At 37.6% G+C, this 18,998-nt stretch overlaps 1 protein-coding gene and 1 long non-coding RNA gene across 4 annotated transcripts in view; one reads left to right on the forward strand and one right to left on the reverse strand.

Annotated features, from left to right (window-relative positions):
* The window catches only part of DARS1 (aspartyl-tRNA synthetase 1), a 62,654-nt gene extending 53,115 nt beyond the window's left edge, over window positions 1–9,539 (reverse strand). Inside the window, exons 1-4 of one of the 3 annotated variants that reach the window (XM_027055871.2) lie at window positions 9,297–9,422; window positions 8,871–9,077; window positions 7,060–7,117; window positions 3,959–4,051 (exon numbers count right to left, since the gene is read on the reverse strand). In XM_027055871.2, the coding sequence (XP_026911672.1) occupies window positions 3,959–4,051; window positions 7,060–7,117; window positions 8,871–8,927 (208 nt within the window). In that variant the 5' untranslated portion in view covers window positions 8,928–9,077; window positions 9,297–9,422. Of the gene's footprint in view, window positions 1–3,958; window positions 4,052–7,059; window positions 7,118–8,870; window positions 9,078–9,225 lie in introns of all 3 variants that reach the window. The other 2 variants (XM_027055869.2, XM_015065969.3) reach the window with 2 other exon arrangements.
* A 113-nt stretch (window positions 9,540–9,652) lies between these two features.
* Window positions 9,653–18,998, forward strand: part of LOC128314014 (uncharacterized) — a 271,881-nt gene continuing 262,535 nt past the window's right edge. The window contains exon 1 of the long non-coding RNA XR_008295299.1: window positions 9,653–9,969. This is a non-coding gene — a long non-coding RNA (uncharacterized LOC128314014). The remainder of the gene's footprint in view (window positions 9,970–18,998) is intronic.

The following is an 18,998-nucleotide window of genomic DNA, read 5'->3' on the forward strand; positions in this document are numbered from 1 at the left end:
ACTTATATTTTCTCAGTAAGGCACAAGCCTTCTTGCACTTAGGAACACTGGAAAACACTTTAGCACTATGCTTGGTGGCCACTGTAAATAGCCATATCACCAACAAAAAGCACAAAACTGTGAAGAACATGGCCTTAAACAGATTGTGAAGAGAGCTGATACAAGAAGGCAGAGCTTCACTGTTTGACCTCAGCTGGGAACATGTGCGTTGGGTGACTCAAGTTTTTTGCCTCTCTGCACATGAGTATGTCTGACATGTCTGAATGACAGTGAAAGTGCTGCAGGTATTGATTTTGGGGGTTACAAATACATTTTAGCAAGCAGAATTTGCAAATACACAATCCATGAATAAAGAGGATCAGCTGCATTTTAATTTTTTATTATATGGAAAATTTCAAACAAATACAAAAGCAGAGAGAATATTATATGAACCTCTACATAAATACACTCAACACAATTATATTTTGGGGGAAAAAAACATCAAAAAAGGCCTAATAAAATTTAATATGTATTCCTGGTAACAGAAAATTTGGACTAGAAGAAAATTTCTTTTAATCTAGTCTTTAAACTTTGGCATTGTTTTCTAATGACATTTTATGTAGAACACCCAAAGGCATGAAATAACTCATCAGGAGTTAAATCTCTGCTGTCTGAAAAATTCTTCATTGAGGAAATCCCCGTAGTACCGGAGAATCTACTAATCATTACAAAGAGAAAGAAGAAATGAGATAAACATTTGAAAGAGAAGGACAAAAGATCATAATTTGTAAATGATACCAATGTCTACCTACAATCTCCATGTACTTCAATAATTAACAACTCAGGGCCATTCTTGTTTTAGCTTTATTCCAATCCACATATCCCTTGACTCTTGTACAGTATACTGTGAAGCAAACTATTTTGCTGTTATTTCATCTGTACAAAGTTCTTAAGTACATTATTCCTAAGAGATAAGATCTTTTTAAAAATAATATTACCATAGTACTATTATTCCAACTAAAAAAAGTTATTTAACGTCAAACATCCAGCCAATGTTCAAATTTCCAAGTCTCAAGTATCCTCCATTTTCATTTACTCATTCATTCATTCACCTTTGGATCCAAATAAGTGACTGGTTGAGAGATAAAAAAAATTTTTTTTAAACATTTATTTATTTTTTAGAGACGGAAAGAGACAGAGCATGAGCGGGGAGAGTAGAGAGAGAGAGGGAGACACAGAATCCGAAGCAGGGTCTAGGCTCTGAGCTATCAACAGAGATCCCACGAACTGTGAGATCATGACCTGAGCCAAAGTCGGATGCCTACTCAACTGAGCCACTCAGGTGCTCCGAGAGATAAAATTCTTAAGTCTATTTTAATCATATGTTTCTCCTTGGGGCGCCTGGGTGGCTCACTCGGTTGGGCATACGACTTCGGCCCAGGTCATGATCTCACGGTTTGTGGGTTCGAGCCCTGTGTTGGGCTCTGTGCTGACAGCATGGAGCCTGGAGCCTGCTGAGGATTCTGTGTCTCCTTCTCTCTCTCTGTCCCTCCCCCAGCTCATGCTCGCACCCTGTCTCTGTCAAAAATAAATAAACTTAAAAAAAAAATCGTATGTTTCTCCCTCCCTTTTCTACTTATTTGTTGAAGAGATCACATCATTTTTGCCTAGTAGTTTCCTATAACCTAGATTTTGCTGACTGCGTCCTCATTGTCACTTAACATAGTCATTTGTCCTATGTTTTTCCTATAAATTGGTAGTTAGCTCTAAAGGCTACATTGAGATTCAGGTACAATTTTTTGGGCAAGACAGTAGCATTGGGTGGTGTTGGGTTCTTTCATGAAGAGACATAAAATATTTCTGATTGTCTCTCTATTGTATCATTAGCAATCACTGGTGATGAATGCCTGGATAATCTACTAGGGACAAAATGATGAAGCTCTAACACGCTTTTTTTTCATTTTATTCACTGCAATACTTCTCCAGCATCTTTCCTCTATCTACCATTTGGTTAGCCAGGGATATAGAATTCAAACAGAAACGATACTTTAATCAGTTTTCAAAATAATGAGTTTGTTTCACCAGTGACCAACTAGGTTTTGTTTGCCTGCCTTAGCGTTATTATAAATTTATGGATTTAAAAATATCTGCTATGTTTCAATTCATTACATTTATCCTTATTGATACACATATTGTTCCATTTGGGGGATGGGTGTGAAGGGAAGTATTCTTGGTTCAGACCTACATGTAGTATGCATTCTTTTAATTTGCTAAATAACTATGTTTAAGAGACACAGTGGCCAGTTGGACAGAACAAAGGCTCCCAGTCTAATGTGAAAAAGACAACTAAATGAAGGAATACAAAACAATGTGATTATCTTTTGGTAGAATAAATGGCCGGAACTTTCAGAAAGGCAAATCAACATTTAAAAAAAAATTAAAACTCCACCAATATTCCTCTCAAAGTCTAATGGTATACAGCTGTTTGGGGGGAGTATACTGGAAGAACAAACTTTTAGTAGTAGTGATACTGAGAGTGAGATATAAATCTAAAATGTCAGAATTTTAAAAATAATGGGCCCACATTAATTCTATAATAAACACTGAAAAGCACTGTAAGAAATGACGTTAACACAGCATATATTAAATATTATAGAAGTAATCAGCTCCGCCAGGGAGACTAAGTGTCTTAGAAAACTACCACATTCTGTTCATATTCTACCAATTACTATGAGAACTTGGGTGAGTAGCTTTCTCATTTGAAGCCTCAGTGTTCTCATTTATAAGGTAGAATACCAAAGCCTGTTCTGCCTACTTCAAAAATTTGTAGGGATGATCAAATGTGAAAAAGTGTATGAAAAGTATAAAATTATAAACTAATGTTAAGTGTCATTAATACTTTTATACAATTCTGAACACTAGGCTAGGACAATTTTCTATAAGGAACAGGCCTGTCCAAACTACCTTAATCTTTCTTTGTTATTATTGCTAAATTCTTAGTACCATCCAATAGAACTTCCTACAATGATAAAAATATTCTGTATTTGTGCTGTATTTTGGGAGCCGCTAGCCATTGTGGCTATTCAGCACTCATAATACAGCTAGTGACTTGAACTATTAAATTTTAATTTGGTTACATGTAGCCAGTGGCCACTGTATTGGATAACCTGATCTTAGCCTTATTTCTCTATCACCTATCTTGCCATCTAAATATTAAAATATAAGAATATTAACAAATGAAAAGCTTCTCAACCACACTCTTCACTTAAAACTAAACTTTTAGGGTGCCTGGGTGGCTCAGTAGGTTAAGCATCCGACTTCAGCTCAGGTCATGATCTTGGGGTTCATGAGCTTGAGCCCTGCGTTAGGCTCTGTGCTGACCGCTCAGAGCCCAGAGCCTGCTTTGGATTCTGTGTCTCCCTGTCTCTCTGCTCCCTGCCTGCTCACACTCTCTCTCTCTCTTTCTCAAAAATAAATAAAAATTAAAAAAAAAAAAAGCAAACTTTTGAGAGATGCTAGAAAAGTACCTTAAAGTCTTAGATTTAATCTGAATTTTTAAGGTCAAAAAAATTTTTTTTAATTTTTTTTTTTTAACGTTTATTTATTTTTGAGACAGGGAGAGACAGCATGAACGGGGGAGGGTCAGAGAGACAGGGAGACACAGAATCTGAAACAGGCTCCAGGCTCTGAGCTGTCGGCACAGAGCCTGACACGGGGCTCGAACTCATGGACTGCGAGATCATGACCTGAGCCGAAGTCGGATGCTTAACCGACTGAGCCACCCAGGTGCCCCAGGTCAAATTTTTTTTAAGGATGTCTTATAAGAACCTAAAACTAATTAACCATGGACTAATATTTCACAGTGATTTAAGAAGGAAAATAGATGTTTTGAAAGATTTACTTTGGTCTGTGAGGAATTTGCAAAACAAAAAACTTAGAATCCTTACCAAAAGGACCATAATCATTAAATCAATCTTACCTTTAGCTCTACTTGTATGAACCCTTGCACGCACCCAAACAACTTCATCAGCTCTGTGTACTGTCAAGTCGCTAACCCGAACCAAAACTCGATCTGCAGCAGATAAGTGAAACAATTTTGTAATTCAGAATTTACAAAGTCATAATTATTTTGGTTTGGCAGCTAGCATAAGTACTTGGTATTATCTTAAATAATTTCCAATCTCTGATAGCATCTTCTTATCACTGTCCATATGCAATTTGCTTCAAGTTTTATGAACTGTACTAAGTACATCTCTAAAATCTATCCAATTCTCATTCATCTTCATTGCCACCATCTCAAACCAAAGTACCATTTCTTTTGTCTAAACTATAGCAACAGCCTTAAACTGGTATTCCCCTGATCCCCTAACTCAGTCTACACTGGAGTCAAAGAGATAGTTTCAAAATGCAAATCTCTTGAATACTTCAATGGTTAAAAAAATACAGCTTGTCTTTACCTGCCTTTGCCTAGGTGGACATGTTATTTTCCTTTGCCTGCCATGGTATACAAGTCAACTATGCACAGGGGAGGACTTTCTGCCAGGCCTGGATAGTCATAGTACCAGGACACGGAGAATGATCCAGGGAGGGCATGTAACTCAAAATAAATAAAGTCCTTCTGTGGGACTTACTATAGACAACATGGGAATGAAGCTCTCTTTCCCGAGGTTGCTGAGCTGAGATAGTGTAGGCCTGGGCTGCAGCCACCACCTTTCCCAGTACCTGAGATGTATGGACAAGAGAATGCGGCCAGTAACCTAAAGGAAGCAGAGCCAAAAAAGTGTAGACAGAAAGCCCTGCAGATGCTGCTTGAGCCTCTAGATCCAATCATGCTGTATGCTATCTCATACTTTGTTTCCTATAGTTATGTGAGCCAATAAATTCCCTTTTAGGCTGTGAGTCCTCCAATGCTAATAACAAAACACTACACCCATCCAGAGTCTCCCAAACAGGAAAAATGTGACAAAACAACTATTATGTCAAGGTAGTGATATAAGGCAATCATGATCCAGAAATCGTTTTATTCTAAATATGCAGTAATTTGAATATTAAAGAAAAATTTAAGTATTAATTAAAAACACAGTAATAGACATGACATCGTAACAACAGAGTAATATAAGATCTCTATTCCCAAGAGTTTTATTGCCTAAGTGTAACCAAATTTGTCAATATCACATGCAGCAAAACCTAGTTACTACATTACTAAAAATACCTTTGGGAGGATGTTATATTGAAATCAAATTATAAATCTATTTTACCTACTTTGCTAAATGTATTTATAACTTGTCTCTTGAAGCAAAGATGCAGCTTAGAGATAATTCAATTGACAGGAGTATACCATGTTTCTCATTGCCAGAAACAACGAGAAAGAATGATGAATTTTTAAGCCATGAGGTAGCACAAGAAAATTTCTGCAAAACATTGCTGACAGACCCTATGAATTAAGCCAACTTCCAAAACTGCTGTGTAAACTCAGGCAAAATAAAGTGTGAAAGAGAAAAGACAAAGCAGCATAAAATTTTAAAAGACAATTCTGAAAATGCCAAGATTGATAAAACAAAATGACTTATTAACTAGGCAGTCAAAACTCAAAACCAAATGAAACACAGTAACATAAATCTAAGAGTAAAGTTCTAAATAAACAGCATGATTAGGGTAATTCTAATAGTACTTTTGAAAACAAAGAGCAACATCCCTTGTTTCGTGTGGCATTCCAACTAAGTAGCATAGGGCTTCCCAACCTTCAACATATCCACACATCCTTGAAGGACATGCCACACTCTCACCAGTAAGACTGGTTGAGACAATGATCAGGGGCAGGAGGGTTTCAGTTTGAAAATCGACTGCCCCTTCCACACTTCTAAGTCACTAGCATTAGAATGAAGGAATTTGGAGAAATGGAAACAGATCAGAAGGAAACTTGGTGTTGAACTAGGTATTAGGATTTTAGCAGAGATAAAACCAAAGGCAGTATTCTCCTGTTATAGTAATGTAACCAGGTGACATATAGTTTATTTTTCCCTCCTGTGAGAAGAAATTTTAAGTGGAAGACAGCAGTCCGAATTTGCCAGCCAAATGGGAACAGAAAGTACGGCAACAGGTGACTGGGGCTCATGTAAGTGATTGAAACACCAGTGAGATTCGTTGTTACAGCTCAAGGAAGTCCAGTTTAGGAAGATACCGGAGCTGAAAAAAAGTCTCAAATCACCTCTCCTGCTTGTCCGGGCAAGAGAATGTCATCTCCTATACTATATTGCTTACATCTCATATTATACTAAATTCTTTTATTCTATTGTTTCTTTCTTTTTTTTTTTTTTCTTTCGGAAATGGTTTATTTTTAGCAAACTATTTAGGTCTTTTAATGCATACTTTGTCAACAAAGTTGGGAAGTAAAGTGATTTTTATGATGGTACAATTAATCAAATCCAAAATAACATTAAAACTGATCTGGAGATTTATTATTTCCAAAAATTAAATTTAAAGGCAGGCTTCTAAATCAGAAGTACTTAAAAAATAATTTGAGGGTGTCTACCAAAAGAAAAGAGATTGTTAAATAGTTAAGAGTAAGATAAATCTGCTGAAATTACATGCATACAAATATACAAAAATGCAAACAAACGAAGGCAAATGCTTATAAATAGAAAACCTACAGGTCTGAGAGAAACAGAATGTGACAAGTCAATTTCAAAGAAATATAATAATGCAAGGGGGAAAAGGAGGTGGTTTCATGAAACATGTAAAGAAGTTGTATTTAATGAAGGCAGTTAATATTACCCATTCTTGTTTTATCTCGTAAGCCAGAACTTAATCTCAGTTAAATCTTTTACCTTATTGTTTTAACATAATTTACCATTTAAAGTATACTCCTTTAACATATTTTCTTCCCTTCCTAGATTCGTAGCCTCAAATTGACAATGTTTCTGCAGGGTTATGGTGTCTGGTTGGGTTATTTATTCACTTAACCTTTTCAGAGTTATGCCTTCAGAGTTATTATGCCAAACTTACTTAAAACTTTATGAAGTGCTTTCCTGGAATTAGAAAGAAAAAAAAAAAAGGCTTTATTATCATATAGCTACTAACCTGGTTTTTCTTGTGACTGTATCATTGAAGATACTCCATATCTTTCTTTAGCATAATCCTACAAAGAAATGTTTTTGGATTATGACTTTTTATTTAAACGTTAATAGCATAGTATACACATAAATACAAAAAACAGAATATAAAAATGAATCCATTTTAACTTTCAGAACCATTTTATTAGAGAGTCAGTAGTTTTAAGGTGTGGAAATCTATCATTTACCTATATATAGAAAGTTTCTGGTTAATTTTTGAAGATCACCACTCCTGGATGGATATACCATATGCAACAGCTTTCTCAGATAAAATTTACATACATGTATAACACATCTTAACTACCTTCTTCAAAAAGATTAAATGACTTCAAAGCAGGGATATAAATTTCCTCTGTGAAGGGAGTAGGATGAAGTATAGTTTTATTGACTTCCTATTACAGGAAGAGATGTTCAAAGAGAACCAACATTTTGGAGTAACCTTTCTGAGCACCAGATGTCCTCAGTTTTTAAAAATGGGAAATGTTGGACATAAGCTACTACAACTTTGTAAAATAGCAAAAAAATTCACCAGCTTCCTGTTTCTACAAACTACCCTCAGGGGCGCCTGGGTGGCTCAGTTGGTTAAGCGTCCGACTTCAGCTCAGGTCATGATCTCACAGTCCGTGAGTTCGAGCCCCACGTCGGGCTCGGTGCTGACCGCTCAGAGCCTGGAGCCTGTTTTGGATTCTGTGTCTCCCTCTCTCTCTGCCCCTCCCCTGTTCATGCTCTGTCTCTCTCTATCTCAAAAATAAATAAACATTAAAAAAAAAAATTAAAAACTACCCTCAGTACACAGGGTTGTAAGCAGTTGGAAATGGCCAATATCTAATTTCTAGTTACATTTTAAAGTTAGCAACAGGAAACAGGCGATATAGGGTACAGACTGTTAACAACAAACTATACTTACAGAATAGACAAGTGGTCTTTTATTTTAATCTCCCTTTACTTCTAAAATGGTACCTTAAGATCCTTCTAGCTATAAAATGACATAATAGCACCACAATGCCTACCTTATATCTAGACCTATGCAATCTGCAAGGGAGCACAGTTTATATAATTAATTAGATCAAAAATAAGCAAAAATAATTTCCCTAGGTTTTACAAGGTTATTTAAAACATATATGAAACAATTAGTTTCTGTCAGTCTATAGCTACTTGGTGGAATCCTCTCCTGTAGATCTGATGGATATTGCAGTTTGTGTTTATACCAAAATAAACCAGACATGTTAAGGTGCATACTGAACAAGTTTTTTTTTTTTTTAAATAAAGAAAAAATACACCTAAAGACAAAGATAACCCAGCCCTAATAGAGAAATACAGTCACACAAGATAGCATGAGGCCAGCATTTGTAGATTACATGGTGTGAGTAAAGGGTCATTTATCAGTACTGTTCATATTTAGGCAACTTTTATTCCATCTAATGTTGTTAAGATGACCTATTCCTTACGTAGCTTATCACAAATTCATAATTACTCAAGAGAAAAATTAGGAGCTGGGTAGGGATTAAGGCCCAGTTATCCTACAATGCACATAAGTTGTAGGATGTCTTCAAAATTTCATTTTTGAAAAGCATTGAAGGACCACTAGGTATTAGGAACTACCCACATGATTTTGAATCACTTCATCTCAAACGCTTGCTCTGCAAACTTCCCTACCTACCTCACTGGGTCACTAGAAGGGAGAAAATAAATAAAAATGGCAAGCGTTCTTTAAAGCTGTCACACGGTAAATGGTCATTAAACACATCGACAGATCGCTTTACTAAGTACTGTCATTACCTGTAAAAACATTAGGAACATGAGAGCTGAGAAGAGAAATCGACTACAAGTGGACATTACAATTTTACAAGACGGGGCAGATTACGTGAAGGACGTGCCTAACCCAGGCACGTGTGACCCCAGCCGCTCCTACTTCCGGGACAGTTGTTGCTCCACGTCCACCCCACCCTGGGACACGCTTCTGTTACAATAGGCCTCCAAGCGCCCCTGTGAAAAATGAGATCCGAAGTAGGTCTAGCTACGATGCTCGCGCAAGGGCCCTGGAAGCCCAGAGAGCGCTCTGGGCGCCCGGACACCAGGCCTGCGGCCCGCAAGCAAAGTGCGGACAGGGAGCTGGAAGCAGGGCCCCGCTCACCCTACTCCCTCCCTCAGCGCGATGTGGCCCAGGGGTCTGTCGTCCCAGTCCCGGGGAAGGAGAACACCCACTTCCGCCGCGTCCATGATCTCCCGCGGCTTCTCCTGACTCCTGCGGCTTGCGCTGGCACTGGGCATCGGGACAATTGGACGGGGCAGCGGTCACCACCCTCCCTCGCAGGCTTCCGTAGGGCAGGCCAAAAGGGCTTCTCCCTCCCATACAGTCTCCGCCCTCGCGACACTCAAGCCACAGCAACGCACTCGGACTCCCCGTGGTGGGTCGGCCTCGGAAAGATCGCGAGAACTGAGATTCCTTAGCGCTGTAAGGCGAGCGACCCGCGCCGCCGCCCTCCTCTTGCCCCACCCCTACGGGTGTTTACCTGGAGTTTGAGGGAGTCCCTGGGAATTCGTTGTAGTCTCGCGGGACTGGCTCTGTTCAACTACGAGCGCCGGGGCTCCGGATGGTGTGCTGCGGCGCTCGGTCTTTGTTCACTCTTGTCCAAACTGCAGCTTGTGCTAGGTTCTCTTTTTCAGCCTTATTTACCCCTCCCGGCTTTAGCTGCAGACTATTCACTAAAAAACCCACCCAAGCACAGGCTTCGGCTTTTCCTCCCCCGGACTGTCCCGCCTTCACACTCCTCAGAGGCTTTGTGGCCTCCTGGGGTTACGGGAGACCTCTTCGCAGACTCCTCTCTATGTACTGGGGACACAGGAGTGCTGGGTTAAAAGCAGTTGGCTTGCTAAGGTAGGATTGGGTACCAGTACCCAAGTGATAAGTAAAGTGTAAACACAATGGTAGAAATCCCACACAATTGCATCGGTTACCCGGACCCATAGCGTTATTACAAGATGTGCATAGTGTTGGTTGTTCAAGGGACAAATCACCTTAGGCTTAAAAAAAAAAAAAAAAAAAAAAAAGTGATCAATGAGCCTTTTATCGCAATTCAAAGTAATTTGGGGGGATAGATTAAATATTGTCTCCCCTGCTAGACAGCTTTGCACTCTGTCAAATTTTAACTATTTTAGTAGTGCCTTAGCCTGGCACCAAGGGCACAGTTAATACTCGTTAAAGAATGCAGTAGACCCCAATGCAAATGAAAATGCCCTGGAGGCTACCTCATTCAGGTCCTGGACTAGAGTAGTGAGAAGACAGACATGATCCCTGCCCTTGTGAAGCTTACCTTCTAATTGTAGGTGTGAAGTAGAGAGGTGCTATGGAAGTTTCTTTGAGGGCATTCATCTCAGGGTTCCCTGAGGAAGTGATGCTTAACTAAAATCTAAAGTAAGTGTAGGGGTCAGCCAGGTGAAGAGGGCCTTGAAAAAATGGAATATTCAAAGACAAGTGGGTAGGGAGAGAAAGATCATGGCTCAAGTTTGGAGACAGTGCATATGAGATGCTTTTGAGACATCCGAGGGGAGATGTCCAGGTAACCACTGGCCTGTGGGGCCTGGAGCATAGAAGAGAGGTTTAGGCTACAGATAAAGGTGGGTAAGACCCTGGTGGGTAGGTGGTAATTGAAGTCTTGGACTAGGAAAGAGAATGTGATAAGAAGAGAGTGTTAACATTGATTATCAACTGCTGCATAGACCTCAAGTAAGATGATGACTACAACATATGTTGGATTTAGCAACACAGAGGCCATTGATATTCTTAGTAAACATTGTTTATGGTAAAGTGATGGGGTCAGAATGAGTGAGTGACAGTGAAGAAATGAAAGTACTGTAAAAGTGATTATAACAAATCTTTATATGGTGCTTACTGTGTGCCAAGCACTGTTGTCAGTGTTTTACATATACTTACTTAATTCTTAATTTTTTTAAATTTGAGGTATAGATGAAACAATATTATATTAATTTGAAGTGTACAATATAGTGATTCAATCTATATACATTTTGAAATGCTCCACCACATTAACTGTACTTAACCATCTATCACCATATAATTTTATTACTCTCTCTCTCTCTATATATATATATATATTTACGTTTATTTATTTATTTTGAGAGAGAGAGAGAGACCACAAGAGTGTGGGCAGAGAGGCAGAGGGAGAGAGAGAATTCTAAGCAGACTCTGCAGCGTAGAGCCTGATGCAGGGCTCTTTCCCATGAACTGTGAGATCATTACCTGAAGGAAAATCAAGAGTCCCACGCTCAACCACTTGAGCCTCCCAGGTGCCCCACAATATTATTGATTATATTTGTTATGCTGTACTTTATATCCCCATGACTTAGTTTATAACTGAAATTTGTATCTTTTAATCCTCTTTACCTATTTCACTCATTCCCTCATCCCCTTCCCTCTGGCAACCACTACTTTGTTTTCTGTATTTATGACTCTGTTGTTTTGTTGCTTGCTTTTTTTAGATTTTATATGTAAGTAAAATCATATTTTGTATTTGTCTTCCTCTATCTTTACTTATTTCACTTAGTATAATGCCTTCTAGGTCCATGTATGTCCTAGATGGCAAAATTTTATTCTTTTTTATGGCTGAGTAATATTCTATCGCATGTATACCACATCTTTATCCACTCATCTATCAATGAGTCAAACTTAGGTTGCTTCCATGTCTTGGCTGTGGTAAATAATGCTGCAATGAACATAGAGGTACATATATATTTTTAAATTAGGGTTTTCATTTTCTTTGTGTCAATATCTAAAAGTGGATTTACTGGATCATAGAGTAGTTCTATTTTTTATTTTTTGAGGAACCTCCATACTGTCTTCCATAGTGCTTGCACCAACTTACATTCCCTTTTTTTCCAGTGCATGGGGGTTCCCTTTTTTCTACATCCTTGATAACACTTGTTATTTCTTGTCTTTTCAATACTAGCCATTATGACAGGTGTTAAGATGATGCCTCTCTGTAGTTTTGATTTGCATTTCCCTGATGATTAGTGATGTTGAATATCTTTTCATATGTCTGTTGGTCACTTGTATGTCTTTGGGAAAATGTCTGTTCAGGTCCTCTGCCGTTTTAATCAGATTTTTGGGGGGTGTTGGGTTATATAAATTTTTTATTTTGGACATTAACCCATTATCAAATATGTCATTTGCAAATATCTTCTCCTATTCAGTAGGCTGCCTTTTTATTTTGTTGATGCTTTCCTTTGCTGTTTTAAAGCTTTTTATTTTGGTGTAGTCCCAATAGTTTATTTTTGCTTTTGTTTCCCTTGTCTGAGGAGAAATATCTAGAAAATGTTCAGGCTGATGTCAAAGAGATTACTGCCTATGTTTTCTTTCTTTTTAAAAAAATGTTGTTTTTTTTTTTTTTGAGGTGGGGGAGGGACAGAGATAAAGGGAGACAGAATCCCAGGCAGGCTTTATGCTGTCAGTACAGATCCTGATGTGGGGGTCAAACTCATGAACTGTGAGATCATGACCTGAACTGAAATCAAGAGTTGGACACTTAATCAATTGAGCCACCCAGGCACCCCGCCTGTGGTTTTTTTTTTTTTTTAGGATTTCTGTGGTTTCAGGTCCCACATGTAGGTCTTTGATCCATTTTGAGTTTATTTTTGCCTATGGTATAAGACAGCAGTCTAGTTCCATTCTTTTTCCTGTAGCTTTCCAGTTTCCCAGCACCATTTATTAAAGAGATTGTCTTTTCCCCATTGAATATTGTTGCCTCCTTTGTTGTAGATTAATTGACCATATAAGTGTGGGTTTATTTCTGGGATCTCTGTTCTGTTCCATTGATATATGTGTCTGTTTTTGTGCCAGTGCCATACTCTTTGATTACTATAGCTTTGTATTATAGTTTGAAATCTAGGAATGTGAAACCTCCAGCTTTGTTTTTCTCAGATTGCTTCAGCTATTTGGCTGAAGATTTTGTGGTACTATACAAATTTTAGGATTATTCATTTTAGTTCTGTGAAAAGTACTATTGGTATATTGATAGGGATTGCACTGAATCTGTAGGTTGCTTTGGATAGTATGGATATTTTAACAATATCACTTATTCCAGTCTGTGAGCAGCTTTCCATTTATTTGTGTTATCTCCAGTTTGTTTTATCTTACAGTTTTCAAAGTACAGGTCTTTCACCTACTTGGTTAAATTTATTCCTAGGTATTTTATTTTTTTGATATAATTATAAATGGGATTTTTTCTTAATTTCTCTTTCTGCTAGTTTGTTATTGCTGTATAGAAGCACAATATGTTTCTATATGTTAATTTTGTATCCTGCAACTTTACTGAGTCCATTTATCAGTTCTAATTTTTCTTTGGTGGAATCTTTAGGGTTTTCTATATATAGTATGGCATCTGCAGAATGAAAGTTTTACTTCTTTCTTACCAAATTGGATGCCTTCTTTGCTGTGGCTGATTGCTTTTTGTTGTGTGATTGAATAAAAGTGGTGACCGTGGGCATCCTTTTCTTGTTTCTTTTTTTTTTTTTTTTAATGTTTATTTTGAGAGAGAGAGAGAGAGTGTGTGTGTGTGTGAGTGGGAGAGGGGCAGAGAGAGAGAGAGAGAGGGAGTGAGAGAATCCCAAGCAGGATCCACACTGTCAGCACAGAGCCCGCCACAGGGCTTGATCTCACAAACCATGAGATCATGACCTGAGTCGAAATCAAGAATCAGACACTTAACTGACTGAGCCACTCAGGTGCCCAATCTTGTTTCCGATCTTGGAAGAAAGTGTTTAGTTTTTCACCATTGAGTATGATGTTAGCTGTGAGTTTGTCATAAATGACCTTTATTATGTTGAGGTATATTCCCTCTATGCTCAATTTATTAAAAGTTTTATCATGAATAGATGTTCAATTTTTGTCAAATGCTTTTTCTGTAACTACTGAGATGATCATATGATTTTTATCCTTAATTTTTTTTGATGTGGTGTATCACATTGATTGGTGGATGTTGAACCATCCTTGTGTCCTTAGAGAAAATCCTACTTGATTATAGTATATAGTCTTTTAATTAAAGACTATATTGTATTATTGAATTAGGTTTGCCAATATTTGTTGAAGATTTTTGCATCTATGTTCATCAGGGATTTGGCCTGTAATTTTCTTGTTTTGTGGTGTCTATGTTTGGTTTTGGTGTCAAGTAATGCTGACCTCATAGAATGAATTTGGAAGTATTCTTTCCTCTTCTGTTTTTTGGAATAGTTTGAGAATAGGTATTAACTTTTAAAATATTTGGTAGAATTCACTTGTTAAGCCATCTAGTTCCGGACTTCTCTTTGTTGGGAGTTTTTGTATTGATTCAATTTCATTACTAGTAATCAGTCTGTTCAGATTTATTTCTTTATGATTCAATCTTGGAAGATTGTTTCTAGGAATTTATTTCTTTTCAGTTGTCCAATTTGTTGGCATAATTTTCTAGTAGTCTCTTATAATTGTATTTCTGTGGTGTTGTAACTTATTTTTCATCTGATTTCTTTGATTTCTTTGAATTCTCCCTTTTATTTCTTGAGAGTCTGGCTAAAGGTTTATCAATTTTGTTTATCTTTTCAAAGAACAGCTCTTAGTTTCATTCATCTTTTCTATTGTTTTGTTTGTTTTATTTGTTTGCACTCTCATCTTTATTATTTCCTTTCTTTTACTAACTTTGGGCTTGGCTCATTCTTACCTTTCTAGTGCCTTTAGTTGTAAGGTTAGATTGTTTATTTGAGATTTTTCTTGGTTCTTGAGGTGGGCCTGAATTGATATAAACTTCCTTCTTCGAATTGCTTTTGCTGTATCCCAGAGATTTTGGACTATGTTGTTTCTATTTTCATTTGTCTCAAAGTATTTTTTAATTTTCTCTTTAATTTCTTTATCGACCCATGGTGGTTTAGTAGTATGGTGTTTATTCTCCATGTTTGTGTATTCTCCATGTTTGTGGGTTTTTTTTTTCTAGCTTTTTTCTTGTAACTTATTTCTATCTAATTTAATACCTTTCATACCTTTCCATGGTTGGAAAGGATGTTTGATATGATTTCAGTCTTCTTAAATTGACTGAGACTTATTTAGTGGCCTAACATGTGACCTATCCTGGAGATTGTTACATGTGCATTTGAAAAGAATGTGGGGGCACCTGTGTGGCTCAGTCAGTTAAGTGTCTGACTTTAGTTCAGGTCATGATCTTGCGGTCCATAACTTTGAGCCCTGCGTGGGGCTCTGTGCTGACAGCTCAGAGCCTGGAGCCTGCTTCAGATTCTGTGTCTCCCTCTCTCTGAATCTCTCTCCCTCTTAAATATAAATAAACATTAAAAAAAATGTTTAAGAAAAGAATGTGTCTTGGGGCACCTGGGTGGCTCAGTCAGTTATGTGTCTGACTTTGGGTCAGGTCATGATCTCATGGTCCATGGGTTCAAGCCCCATGTCGGACTCTGTGCTGACAGCTCAGAGCCTGGAGCCTGCTTTGGATTCTGTGTCTCACTCTTTCTGCCCCTACCCTCCTCGTGCTCTGTCTCTCTCTGTCTCAAATAATGAATAAACACTAAAAAAAAAAATTTTTTTTTTAAAGAAAAGAATGTGTCTTTTGCTGCTTTGGGATGAAATGTTCCATATATATCTGTTAAGTCCATCTGGTCTAATGTGTCCTTTAAAGCCAATATTTCCATGTCGATTTTCTGTTTGGATGATGTATCCATTAATATAAGTGGGGTATTAAAGCTTCCTACTATTATACACAAAAATAAATTCAAAATGTATGAAAGACCTCAGTGTGAGACAGAAAACCATCAGAATCATAGAGGAGAACAGCAACGTCTTTGACCTTGGCCATAGCAACTTCTTACTAGACATGTCTTGGGGGCAAGGGAAACAAAAGCAAAAAGGAACTATTGGGACTTCATCAAGGTAAAAAGCTTCTGCATAGGGAAGGAAACAATCAACAAAACTAAAAGGCAACCAATGGAATCAGAAAAGATATTTGCAAATGCCATATCAGATAAAGGGATAGTATCCAAAATTAATGAAGAACTTATCAAACTCAACACCCAAAAGCAAATAATGCATTTAAGAAATGGGCAGAAGACATGAATAGACATTTTTCCAAAGAAAACATCCAGATAGCTAACAGACACATGAAAAGATGCTCAACATCACTCATCATCAAGGAAATACAAATCAAAACCACAATGAGATACCACCTCACACCTGTCAGAATGGCTAAAATTAATAACACAGTAAACAACAGCTGTTGGCAAGGATGCGGAGAAAGGGGAGCCCTCTGGCACTGTTGGTGGGAATGCAAACTGGTGCAGCTACTTTGGAAAATAGTATGGAGGTTCCTCAAAAAGTTAAAAATCAAACTACCCTACAATTCAGCATCACATTACGAGGTATTTACCCAAAGGATAAAAAAATACAGAATTAAAGGGGTATGTGCACCCTGATGTTTATAGCAGAATTATCAACAATAGCCAAACTATGGAACTAGGGAAAGAGCCCAAATGTCCATTGACTGATGAATGGATAAGGCAGATGTGGCATGCATATATATACATATAATATTCTATTGTATATTCCAATATGCATTTTATTTTATTTTATTATTTTTTTAGCATTTATTTTTGAGAGAGCATGAGTGGGGGAGGGACAGAGAGGAGACACAGAATCCCAGGCAGGCTCCAGGCTCTGAGCTGTGGGGCTTGAACCCATGAACCTTGAGATCATGACCTGAGCCAAAGTTGGATGCTTAACTGACTGAGCCACACAAGTGCCCCCCAAAATACATTTTATTTTATTTAAAAAAATTTTTTTTTTTTTACATTTATTTTTGAGACAGAGAGAGACAGAGCATGAATGGGGGAGGGGCAGAGAGAGAGGGAGACACAGAATCGGAAGCCGGCTCCAGGCTCTGAGCCATCAGCCCAGAGCCCGACGCGGGGCTCGAACTCACAGACCGCGAGATCGTGACCTGAGCTGAAGTTGGATGCTCAACCGACTGAGCCACCCAGGCGCCCCACCAATATACATTTTATATACATATATGTACATATATTTTATGTACATTTTAATGTAATACATTATGCTAAGTAAAAAAAGAGAAAGACAAATACCATGTGATTTCACTTATATGTGGAATTTAAGAAAACAGCTGAACATATGGGAACAGGGAAAAAGAGAGAGATAGGGAAACAAAACATAAGAGACTCTTTACAATAGAGAACAAACTGAGGGTTGATGGAGGGAAGTGGGTGGGGAATGGGCTAAAAGGGTGTTGGGTATTAAGGAAGGCACATGTGATGAGCACTGGGTGTTATATGTAAGTGATTAATCTCTTAATCCTGAAAACAACACCATATGTTAACTAACTAGAATTTAAATAAAAATTTGAATAAAAAATACATTAGAATAGAAAAGAAAAACAAAAGTCTCCTACTATTACTGTATTGCTGTCAATTTCTTCCTTTAAGTCTGTCAATATTATTTTATATTTAGATGCCTTTTGTTGGGTGCATAAATATTCACAAATGTTGGATTGATCCCTTTATTATGTGATACACTTGTTTCTTGTTATAGTCTTGTTTTAAAGTCTATTTTGTCTGGGGATGCCTGGGTGGCTCAGTTGGTTGACTGCCTATTAATTTTGGCTCAGGTCATGATCCCAGGGTCATGGGATCGAGCCCAGCCTCAGGCTCCACACTATGCATAGAGCCTGCTTAAGATTCTCTCTTTCTTTCTCTCCCTCCCTCTGCTCTTCTCTCTTACTCACATGTGTGCTCTCTCTCTCTTAAAAAAAAAAAAAGTTTAAGGTATATTTTATGTGATTTAAGTATTGCTATCCCAGTTTTTTCTTCACTAATGTTTATGTGGAATATCTATTTCCATTTCTTCACTTTTGGTCTGTGACTTGAGGTCTAAAGTAGGTCTCTTATAGGCAGCATATAGATGGGTCTTGTTCTTTATTTATTTAGTCACCCTTGTCTTTTGATTGGACTATTTAGTCCCTTTTAGTCCAATTAAAGTTATTGTTAGGTGTATACTTAAAGCCATTTTGTCAAATGTCTAGTTGTTTTTGTAGTTCTTCTCTGTTCCTTTCTTCTTCTCTTGCTCTCTTCCCTGGCCATTTAATGAATTTCTTTAGTGTTGTGCTTGGAGTACTTTTTCTTTATTTTTTGTGTATCTGTTATAGATTTTTAATTTGTGGTTACCATGTGGTTCACATATATCACCCTACATATATTGGAGTCTATTTTAAGTTGATTGTTGCTTAAGTTCAAACACATTCTTTTTTAAATTTTTTTTTAACGTTTATTTATTTTTGAGACAGAGACAGAGCAGGAACGGGGGAGGGGCAGAGAGAGAGGGAGACACAGAATCGGAAGCAGGCTCCAGGCTCTGAGCCATCAGCCCAGAGCCCAACGCGGGGCTCGAACTCACGGACCGTGAGATCGTGACCTGAGCTGAAGTCAGACACTTAACTGACTGAGCCACCCAGGTGCCCCAAGTTCAAACACATTCTAAAAGCACTACAATTTTACTCCCTCCTTCCATGTTTATGTTTTTGATGTCATATTTTACATCATTTCATTTTGTGTATCCTTTAGCTAATTATTTTAGATGTAGTTGGTTTTTACTACTTTTGTCTTTTAAACTTCATAATAGCTGTATGAATGATTGCTCTATTATCTTTACTGTATGTTTCTAAATTTACCAATAAAATTTTTCTTTCATAATTTTTTTACTTCTAGTTTATGATTTTTTTCTTTTCCACTTAAATAAATCCCTTTAACATTTCTTGTAAGGCCAGTCTAGTGGTGATGAACTCTTTTGGAAATTCTTTGTCTCTCCTTCAATTCTGCATAATAACTTTGTCAGGTAGAGTATTCTTGGTTGTT

The sequence above is a fragment of the Acinonyx jubatus genome, chromosome C1 (assembly GCF_027475565.1).
Source record: "Acinonyx jubatus isolate Ajub_Pintada_27869175 chromosome C1, VMU_Ajub_asm_v1.0, whole genome shotgun sequence".
Taxonomy (NCBI): domain Eukaryota; kingdom Metazoa; phylum Chordata; class Mammalia; order Carnivora; family Felidae; genus Acinonyx; species Acinonyx jubatus.